The following is an 11555-nucleotide window of genomic DNA, read 5'->3' as shown; positions in this document are numbered from 1 at the left end:
ATAAGAAGACACGTTATAGCGGGTGTGAGTAACCTTCTCTTTTACCCAAATACGTTTTTTTGATTGGATGAAAAGAGAAGGCACACGCCTGTCACTCGCACTCGCTACTATTATAACATGTTGTCCCTTCCTATTATCTACGTTCTTTGGTACTACCACTCCGTAGAACCAAGGTTCGATCATTGAGCATAGCAGCATCTCAAATCTAGATTTTTTTTCTAAACAACGGTCGCCTCTCGGCAGGCAATTGCATAACTCAGAGTGTGTTTCTGCCTTAACAAGGCTTCTCGTAAGGTCAGTTTGCCGTCCCTCGATTTGTGTAACAACATCAAGATGCACATCAGAAATTGGAAGGGAAGTTCGGCCAGGCACGCAATAAAATGTGTAAGCGCCAAATATTTTTTAATTTTATATTACTTAGACCCTAACAAAAGTTGTATTTATGATCATATATGTAATTAACAGTTAAGCTATTTATAAGCGTTTGAGATAAAATAAAATGCAATGCAATATTATTTGCCAAAGTAAGTGCAGTATAGTTCATTCGCAGAACATTTATTGTGCGTAGTAGCCTTAAGTTTTAATCTCGTTTTCCGTACAGTTCTTCAAGCATTGCTTCCTGAAACCGCATGCGCACTCGNAAAGTTCGGCCAGGCACGCAATAAAATGTGTAAGCGCCAAATACTTTTTAATTTTATATTAGAACCTAACAAAAGTTGTATTTATGATCATATATGTAATTAACAGTTAAGCTATTTATAAGCGTTTGAGATAAAATAANGCCTGTCACTCGCACTCGCTACTATTATAACATGTTGTCCCTTCCTATTATCTACGTTCTTTGGTACTACCACTCCGTAGAACCAAGGTTCGATCATTGAGCATAGCAGCATCTCAAATCTAGATTTTTTTTCTAAACAACGGTCGCCTCTCGGCAGGCAATTGCATAACTCAGAGTGTGTTTCTGCNCCCTGTCACTCGCGCTCGCTACTATTATAACATGTTGTCCCTTCCTATTATCTATCTTCTTTGGTACTACCACTCCGTAGAACCAAGGTTCGATCATTGATCATAGCAGCATCTCAAATCTAGATTTTTTTCTAAACAACGGTCGCCTCTCGGCAGGCAATTGCATAACTCAGAGTGTGTTTCTGCCTTAACAAGGCTTCTCGTAAGGTCAGTTTGCCGTCCCTCGATTTGTGTAACAACATCAAGATGCACATCAGAAATTGGAAGGGAAGTTCGGCCAGGCACGCAATAAAATGTGTAAGCGCCAAATATTTTTTAATTTTATATTACTTAGACCCTAACAAAAGTTGTATTTATGATCATATATGTAATTAACAGTTAAGCTATTTATAAGCGTTTGAGATAAAATAAAATGCAATGCAATATTATTTGCCAAAGTAAGTGCAGTATAGTTCATTCGCAGAACATTTATTGTGCGTAGTAGCCTTAAGTTTTAATCTCGTTTTCCGTACAGTTCTTCAAGCATTGCTTCCTGAAACCGCATGCGCACTCGTAATTGCTGCATAGGATCCATCTTATTCATGTAAGGCAAAATTGACCGAAAAAATAGTAAATTCTCATTGTCCTCAGTGCAATATTTGGACTCAGTAGGATTTTCTAGTTCTAGTGCTTGTCTTTTAGCGGGGCATTTGTAGTCCAAGTTGGACACATCCGCTTTATTATCGTGTTCTTGAGGATAAGCTCTTTTGCCGCCATTATAGGTTGGATCCGCGGGTTGAGGCCTTATCATTACTAAAGGCGGCACACCATCATCGATTTGATTTTTACTTTCATCGAAGGCAAATGCGTCAGTCTCGTCTTTCCATATTACATCACACAAATTCGGATCAAGATCTTCCTCCAGTTTGTACACCTTTCTTATGCTTGTAAAGATATTTGCTGTACTCGTAGATGGGGGTAAATTTTGAGACTGTGGCGTTGGAAGGAGAGGTGAAAAAGGCTCAGCCACAATTTTGGTTTCATCCCACGAATTACTAGACTCGGATGAGCGAATATCAATTATGGAATCTGGCTTAATATCGATAACCTTCTCTCTTGGCCTGTGCGTTCCCAATAAGAAGATTAAGTTATTGAAATGAGTCCATTTTGGTTTCTCCTTTTCCTCGATGTAATAGGATTCCCCGGAGCTGTATACTGGAACCCTCTTGACTTCTTTGAGAAATTGATCACGTAAACTTCGCCATCTTGTTTTGGCCACTGTCTCTGAAAGGAAAAAATTATATTGGAGTCGTTATTATGCTTACAAAGTACGTTGTGAAACATGATATAATTTTTAAAATTCGGAAATAAACAAAAAGTGTTAAAATATTACAATCGACTATTTTGAGAGAATAACTAAACTCCTACCGAAATATACCGTCCTGGTAAATAAATATGTGAATTTGATGAGTTAGATTTACGTTTAGACATCTTTTTTCCATAAACTTGCTTAAAGATTTTGCCTTGTTGAAAACATACTTTCTGGAAATTAAGATAGAGTAATTTTAATGGTTTAGCAAATTTTATCTCTGCATTAATAATTAATAAACGGCTTTAAAATTTTGAACTGACATATCGAGGGCTTATATTCAATACCCTCTATCTGAAAATTTGATAAAACTAAGTTTTTGATGGTTTCGTGAGCTCCAATTAATATTTCAGCCATGACAATAATGCCAAACTTAAAATATAGCTTTAATGGTATTGTAGTCTCATTTTGAAAATTCCACTATCTGTAATAACACTTTGTTAAAAGAGCAAAATCCTCTATTTACACAATTTTCCTGGAAAATTGTTTTATTAACATTTTGTGGCAGTTAAGTTACATGTGCCTACGTATGTAGGTATGTATGTATGTATATGTTACCGGTAAAATCCGATCTTAGATCAAACTAGTTTTGCACAGGCTAAACTAGTTCTACCTAATATAGGGATTTACCCTGGTTTTAGAAAACTGCCCTGTTGTCCTGGTCCACACCTAAATTGGTCTGGGTTTTTAATGAAGGTCATTGCAGACGCCAATTTAATTTTTGGCACGTGGTGGCTAAGAATTCGCGTTGATTTTTGATAATTTTTTTTGCTGACGGTGTCACACATTTTTTTTTCATACAAAGTATTTACGGGTTGATTTTTTGATTATTCACAACGTTTTTCAAGTCTAATTTATTTTGGTATTTTGCTATTAAAATATTGTCCAATCTTTAGCCAAAACCATATAAATCAGAGTTTTAAACTTTATACAACTATAAAATATACATTAAAATTTTGAGGTCTTTAGTCTGAATCTCTACAACATTTTTGTGTGTGCAGTGCACATTTTTGCACTTTTTTCCATATAAGCATGCTTTTTTTATGAAATAAAATGTGCTAGACCGTTCGCAAAAAAGTTTAAAAAAATCAAAGCCGGTTTTTGTAAATTGCATTTGTTCTATAAAACAAGTAATTTTTAAGCAAAAAACAAAACCGACTTCAATTCTCATATAAAAATTTAAGATTATCGTTAATTTCTTGACGATCCAATTATTTAGCTATCTATCTATTTCTGAAAAAATAATTATCGAAATCGGTTAGCGTTGTGCAAAGTTATGCGGTAACATATATAAAAAAAAGATATATTCCGACGAACTGATAACCTCCACCTTTTTTGAAGTCAGTTAATAAACCGAAAAGGCAGTCAACAAAAAACAAAATTAAAAATCAACGCGATTAAAACCTGCACTACATAAATTTAAAATGGTATGTGCTATAAAACGGCATACACAAAAATATTGTAAAGATGAATGAAAACTCGAATTTTTTATGAAAAGTTTATGCATTTTTCTAAATTTAGTATAAAGTTTGAAATTCTTATTTAGAGGGTTTTATCTAAAGTTTGGACAATATTTTTATAGAAAAAAAAAAATTACGTGAAAAACTTTTTGAAAATTAAAACAAAAACTATATATGTGTAAGTTACTCTATGTTCGAATATATTTTTTGTGTGTAAGAAAATAATATCATCGGCAAAAAAATTATCCACGCGAATTCTTAGCCACTTGAAACTTTCGCTAACCTCTTAATAAAAATTTGTCGTTGTTGTAAAATGTTGGTTGTAAAATGTTGGCGTTCAAAAGTTTGAAATATAGAATCATGAGGTTTTTGTTAGATAATGAGCTTCGTCATCATAAAAAAATATAAGCATTAAAAATGAAAAATGGTCAAAACTTGTCAAAATGTCGTTTCGCTATTATTTTTGACATAACTGTATTATGACAAATATTCAAATTCTGAGCGTTTCATACAACCGCATAATCATAATTCATTCATCTCTACGGATTGTGCCACAAAACTACATTGTTTATAATATCGGAAATTACTTCAGAGTAATGCAACGCCAGAACCAAAGCAAATGGCACGCACCATATTCACTTGTACCTTTGTTTTTATATGGATGATGTGTCCTGTTCGATGGGTTCAGGATTATGGCAGCCCTGCTAATGCGATATATCTGTCCAACCGAAACCAAATTTGATACAACAAAAAATCTTCCATATTCCGTCAAATATATAGTCATCAAACTCCATTCTATCTCAAGCGTCAACAAGAGTGAAAAATTGCCATTGTTATTCCTATTGCCAAACTAAATGGAAACAATTCATTAATTTCTAACAACAGACCCATTTCCCTCCTCTCTTGCTTATATAAAGTATTACGCTGGAAAAATGGTGAGCGGATGTACAATGCTGTTAAGTCTTTCCGGTCCTTTACAACCGGAAGTTCGCTGTTCGGGTCAATAACTGTTAATCAAAAACTGTTCCTCGCTTTAATGGTGCCCCACGAGGATTACTACTTTCGGTTATTTTATTCAATATAGCCTTTGGGAAAGTTAGCTCCATCATATTTTTTTCTAAGACTAAGGACTTGCCGCAACTGGTTCAAATCTTCAGGAGCTAAGATTTCGGTTTTTTCACATATGCGGAAAACACAAATGTGTACCTCCAACCCTCTCCATATCTAACAACCCTATCTCCTATACTGTCACATTGCAAATATTGGGAATAATTTTTGATAATAAACTTACTTTTAAACAGCATTGTCATAATGTAAGATTAAGCTTACTTGCTAGACTAAATACAATATATTTTGCTTTGCTGCCTTTATGCTTAAGTGCACATTTAAGATACCTACCCCAAAATGCGCATCAGCGGCATTATTTATAACATTTATAAACTGCTCCGATTATTGCAATCAATGTACCTGAACATTAGCGATACCTGCCTTAAAAATTTGCAAATATTATCAATTACAGTAAAACCCTCACGAAAAATGTCAACCTCGATTCGGGTACTTAAGCGAAAATAATTATTGATGTAGTTAATCTTCTTGTTAACTTACATAAATAAGTTCTAGAAGAAAACATAAACATTTAATTAAGTGAACGCAGTTTAAAACCAAGATTGTAGCATTATTTAAACACATAAATACACAAACAGAAACTTTATAAAAACAAAATCGATAAAGCAATAGTGTAATTTTTTCAGGAATTCAATTCTTTACAGTAATTAATTTATACATACATACAGTGTTGGACATATCTATCATTTCAGGCCAAATTCAAAATGATGTTGTTTGCCACTTATACTTATTTATTAATTTTTAAGATTTTTCAATAAAGACACAGTTCACTCCCTAACAAATACCAAATACCTAAGCTTAAAATTTTTTAGAACACTGAAAAAAAAAATTCATGAAATTTTCATCAAAGTATTAAACTTTTCTTTATAGCCCATTCAATTTTAGTGTAATAATGTGCAAGTTACAAGTGGCTAAAAATTACCGTTGATTTTTTAGATTTTTTTTTTCTGCCGAACGTGTTGCGGGAGCACTTAAAAGGGGAAAATTATAAGTAAAATGGTAAATGGGGTACCAAAAATTTAGGTACTTAGGCGGGTTGGATAAATAAGAGGGAGGTACTTAAGAGAGGGATTTTCTTGAGATTACATTAAAATATTCACGGCGCCCAAAAATGTTGGTTAGGTACTTAAGCGGGTTTCACTGTATCGAAGAAAGGATTACGTTTACCTGCACTGGCTCTACACTTACCCTAATTTTACAAGCTCTTATTTATTTTGCTTATCTCGCAGAACAACGGAAACTGCTATCATTTTATGTGGTTATATATATAATTAGATTCCATTCGGAAAATTTTCGCTTGCAGTAATTTCTACGAGGNTATCTCGCAGAACAACGGAAACTGCTATCATTTTATGTGGTTATATAGATAATTAGATTCCATTCGGAAAATTTTCGCTTGCAGTAATTTCTACGAGGTAAGTGCTCCTCCAATATTTGATTTCCATGAAGTAGTAAAGAAAATTCGCTTAAGTGCTTTTTTGGGTTAGGCGCACAAGTTTTCCATGCAAAGAAGGATGGGCAGCTAAGCAAAATATACTGTATTATTAAGGTTTTATCATCCAAGTATTCTTTAGTTCATATAACTACACAGGGAAAAGTAATTAGGGCTTTTATATTGGGAAAAGTTGACTTTGGACTCGTAATTTACGGACACTGTGCAAAAAGCAACTTAAATTGCCAGAAACACCTTACCATGCAGCAGTTAGAAGAATCATAACCATAGGGTAAGGTACAACACAATGATGCTCATCCCAAAGATTGTTCACTGCAGAAATGAGACATTATTCTCTCACATCGAATCCTGCTTTCAACAATAAAACCGATGACGCAAGCAATCAGCTTTATTTCGTATATTAAGCTACATCAAATATTTGGACATCATATCTACTCCCATGCTTACTAAAGTAAAAACTCTACCGCAAGGGCATTTTCCCAGTTCTATACTCATAAATGGCCTGGGAGCTTACTTTCACAGACGGTGCCAGATATGATACCGGCTGTTCTTTTGCGGTAACGAAAGGGCTTGGTGTCAATTGTCGTCGGTGCTTTTAACGCGTATTGCTCGGNCTCTATACTCATAAATGGCCTGGGAGCTTACTTTCACAGACGGTGCCAGATATGATACCGGCTGTTCTTTTGCGGTAACAAAAGGGCTTGGTGTCAATTGTCGTCGGTGCTTTTAACGCGTATTGCTCGGCATTTACAATTTCTAGAAGCTGTGCGTTTCGCTTCTAAACACGAAGGAAATTTCCTCATTGCACGGACACTAAGGGCCAATTTCACAGTGCGTAGTTAACTCAGAATCGACAGTTAACTAGAGATTTTCAGTACAAAATTCTGTAGTTAACTCCCGATTCTGAGTTAACTACGCATTGTGAAATTGGCCCTAAATCAGCCATCGAAGCCCTCTTTAACAGTGCCAACGATTGTCATATAATTTCGAAATCACGTGAAATACTCTTTCGACACAAAAACACCATTAAAATTATGTGGTTACCTGGGCACGTCGGAATAGAAGCGGACGAGTTTATGATTTATGTGTTAAAAACTTATTTTAACATAATATTTACATCAAAAGAACTGACATTTTTATTACTCTGCAAAACCCCCTATCAGCAATTTTTTTATATACATAAATAGTTACAGTTCGAGTCGCAAAAACCTCTATCTGATCTTTAAACTAAAATAAAATGAATTAAAAGTAAACTTTTAGTTTTAATATATGTATAGCGTGAATTTTTAAGACATGCGTGGGTACTTAAAATTATTGACACTTTTAAAAATAGCTGTCAAAACAGTTCTTTTTTTTCTCTCCTGAAAAATTGAGTTTTTGCAGATAGGGGGTATTGAATATATATGTGACCTGGTCTACGGAAAGGGGGCTTAGGTGTCAAAAAATCAATTTTCACTTTTTGGTTGATTCGGATGGAAGATGAGATGCTTTTTCACGTGGTGAAAAGCAGAAAATCCTAACTTGCTTAGAAGTGTACTAAAAATGTAGAGAAAGAAGAGTAAAAACGAGTAAACGAAACGAGTTGCTTACTTTTAACAGCTTTTTCACAGAAACTAGTTTTTGCACGTAAGCTCCCTTTTCGTAGACCAGGTCACATATAAGCCCTCGATATGCTCCCATAGTAAAAATTAAAACATATTTGTTTATCGTGAAAATGGTTGAACGGTACAGCTTTGTAATTTTTACAAAACATAGAAGACGTAGCGGTATTTTCGGCCAACTTAACTAAATTTTTGTATTTTTCGGTTTGTGACACTTTTGAATTCAATGAGTAGTGTTCTTTAAAAACTAATTTCAGGTTCTACAATCATACATTCCAATAAAAAAAAAAAAACCATCATCACTCTCACGATTTTCAAAAAGTAAACATTTTGAAAAATGATTTCTCTGCGTAATTTTGCAGAACTTGTTCCCCCTTTTCAAGAACTCTAGAACTATTGAAAAGCTTCTCAGAACAGTTTTAATTTTTATTATATTTTATTTTTTTTCAAAAGTAAACTTTTTCCTTTTTTGGAATGTGTTATTTTCAATGTAACTTTGCAGATATTTCATTTTCATTTTTAGTTAATATTTTTTTCAAAAACTAAACTTTTTTTCTCAGGAAGTCCAGAACTATTGAAAAGCTACTCAGATCAGTTCTAATTTTTATTTTTTTCATACATTCAGCTTTTTCGACTTTTTTGAAACAAAAAAATGTGTTTTTCGGCGTAATTTTGCTTTTTTATTCTCGGGAACTCAGTTATTGAAATACTACTCAGAATAGTTTTAATTAACATCTTTTCAAACATTCTTTTTTCCTTTTTCGTTGAACAAAATTTTTGCGGAACTTTTTTCCTTTTCAAGAACTCTAGAACTATTCAAAAGCTCTTCAGAACATTGTTGATTTCCTTTTTGCCACATGTCGAATGCTGCTTGTATCTGGCATACACAATTTGTGGGAAAAAAATTCTCATAATATCCAGAACGCATTTTTTCCTTTTCAAGAACTCTCGAACTGTTCAATAGCTACTCAGAACACTTTTTTTTTGTCTTTTTGCGTCATACCGTAACCCAGCCAGCTGAGAAATGCAAATTTTGCCCACAGTGCGGTCTTGTACATCCTTCGTATCCAGAGAGTTTCGTTCGTTTTTGTTTCCAAAAACGTTCAGAAAACAGTGCGGTTTCTGCACTCGGAAGCGTACAGAAACGGATTTTAATTTTTTATTCATTTTCATATCCGGAAAACGTTCGAAAAATATCCTGTTATCTGAAAGCAATACTTTATTTTATTTGTTCAAGCTAAAAATTTGAAAGCATGTGTACCTACGTAGGCGGCAATGGCTGAGCGAGCAGAGGCGCTTGTTCCTATTTGTTAGCTATCAGGCGCCTTTTAATTTTTTTCCGGGTTATGAAAAAGCATTTGTGAAGTGCAGAAGGAAAGCGTATTGAACGAAAAATTCAATCATAACAGCCAAAAACGCATCCCTTTAACAATCATTTTTGGTACTTTTCCCACACTTTAGTGGAAAAACGGATCGTAAAAGTGTCCGAAATCGGAGTCGCTAAAGGGAAAAGAGTTCGCATTTCATCCAGATTTTTCCTTTTTCGGAAAACAAAGTAGGACTCATTGCGTTTTAGGGGGAAGTTGCTTGTTTCTAATGGAACGATTTTTGCAGCAGCAATTTTCCGGCAGGGAAACAGCTGGTTGGAAGTGAACAATGACGGAAGTTAAAAATTAAAAATAAGAGGAACTAAACTTGTAAGAAGTAATTATTTGTTTAGTCAATAAACTGTGTCAGGATAACACTTTGTGACAAGTTGTGGTATAAAAAAATTCGATCTGGATATTTTTCTCTTGCGAGAGAACAGATGACATTTCGCCGATATTTTGCTGCGGGAGATTTTAGACGATCGTAACTTTTCAGTTCATTCGCATTATATTTTTTTAAACTTGGTTCATTTTTTTGGTAAAAAGCTTTAAGTCAATCAAAGGTACAGTATTTTTTTTTATGAAAGTTAAATTGCATGTTTAGCGCAAATAATGCTTTTTGAATTCTTTTCCTAGGTATATGAGAATAGGGTAAGAAAATTTAATTGATTAAGGATACATTTTTTTGAAAAACAAGAATCGAAATTTTACAAACTGGCCACTTTTATTTCATTGTGTATAAGTTCTCTAATTGGTGTCAAAAAAAGCTTCGAATGAATGGTTGCTGAAATATTTCAAAGAGTCTAAAAGCCTGCATACAAATTTGCTTGCAAATAACTCGCCAAAAACTACAATTAGAGGAAAATCTTTGGTGTCAATATTGCACACCATGTTAACTTTCAAAATCGGCAAATGAAATATAAAAAATCGAAAAGTAAATTTTCGGTGGCCCACTTGAGAAAACTTGACTGTATATTGTAAAAAATCGGTACTGTTTTTCCATTGGAATTATAAAATCTATTATATTTTAAGACGTCCACAAAAATCGGAAAAATATTAAGATTAACGTGAGCTGGACCGATTTGAAAATACCTCCAAATATTTTTTAATTATATCTCATGAAAACAGTGAATATTATAATTGAAACCCGTAAAAGAAGCAGCAGCGATATGATATAAATCATTTTAATGCGAGACTTGTAAATTTTTGTGTTAAAATCCATCGAGAAAATTATCGAAATCGAGTCGATTTCAAATTTTCGAATTTTAGAACAAGCGTGATAGATGATTTGCATCAGTTGACTGAAGAATTCCAAACAAGATTAATTATAACTTTTTTTTTTTTGGAACATGTCAAAAATGTGCTAGAAAAATATTACCCTTCAAAATTTTTAATTTTTGATGCATTTTAAGGAGTCCTAGTTTAATTTAAAACCTATGATTATACATATGTTTATATATACAGTGAGAAAAGTAAGCTAAATACATTTCTCTCATCACATGATTTGGTAACTTTAACTATGATTTGGTAATGTAACTATAACCAGGGTTGGCAATGTTTAAAACACTTGTTTTTTAAAAGTGCTTAAAACCTTGTTTAAACCAATGGGAAAAAATCACAGATATTTAAACACGTTTTAGTACAATAAGGGGCATTATGTTGCAAATAAAACTTTTGAAAAGTACAAAAACTATTCATTATATGATTGAACATATTTTAAACATATATAAAAAACATTAATCATATAATGAATAGTTTTTGTACTTTTCAAAACTTTTATTTGCAGCATAATAGCTCTTATCGTATTAAAACGTGTTTAAATATCGGTTACTTTTTCAATTGTCTTAAACAAGGTTTTAAGCACTTTTATAAATCAAGTTTTTTAAACATTGCCAACCCTGACTATAACCAAATCATATTTAGTTTCCTTAACTAAACTATTTTCTCAGTGTAAGGGTATTAAAGTATACAAATTTCAAAGGATATTTAAAAAAAATTTAATTCTGCCGTCCTATTAAAAAGTTATAAATGCAGAATCACTAATACATATCGCACACCGTCTTCAAAAGATTCACAACTCAAAATAATACGTATATAGGCCCTACTTTACCTTTGGTTTGTTTAAAAAATTATAACAAAAATTTGCTGCAGCTTTTGCTGAAAGGTAAATAAAAGCTCGCGTACTCGCTCGACCCTATTAAGCTGGCATTTCAGGGTACTATTTTATATATA

The 11555-nt window shown here is 33.3% G+C and overlaps 1 protein-coding gene across 1 annotated transcript in view; it reads right to left on the bottom strand.

Moving 5' to 3' along the window:
• Window positions 1-1326: 1326 nt before the first annotated feature.
• LOC108370169 (uncharacterized) overlaps window positions 1327-11555 on the bottom strand; it is a 14300-nt gene continuing 4071 nt past the window's right edge. Inside the window, exon 2 of the mRNA XM_017625440.1 lies at window positions 1327-2232. Within this exon, the coding sequence (XP_017480929.1) occupies window positions 1463-2232 (770 nt within the window). The 3' untranslated portion in view covers window positions 1327-1462. The remainder of the gene's footprint in view (window positions 2233-11555) is intronic.

Source organism: Rhagoletis zephyria, unplaced genomic scaffold, assembly GCF_001687245.7.
Source record: "Rhagoletis zephyria isolate East Lansing unplaced genomic scaffold, Rhagoletis_zephyria_1.1 Rzeph_scaffold_04047, whole genome shotgun sequence".
Lineage (NCBI taxonomy): Eukaryota > Metazoa > Arthropoda > Insecta > Diptera > Tephritidae > Rhagoletis > Rhagoletis zephyria.
The sequence above is the reverse complement of the archived record's forward strand: the minus strand, read 5'-3'. Positions and strand labels throughout refer to the sequence as shown.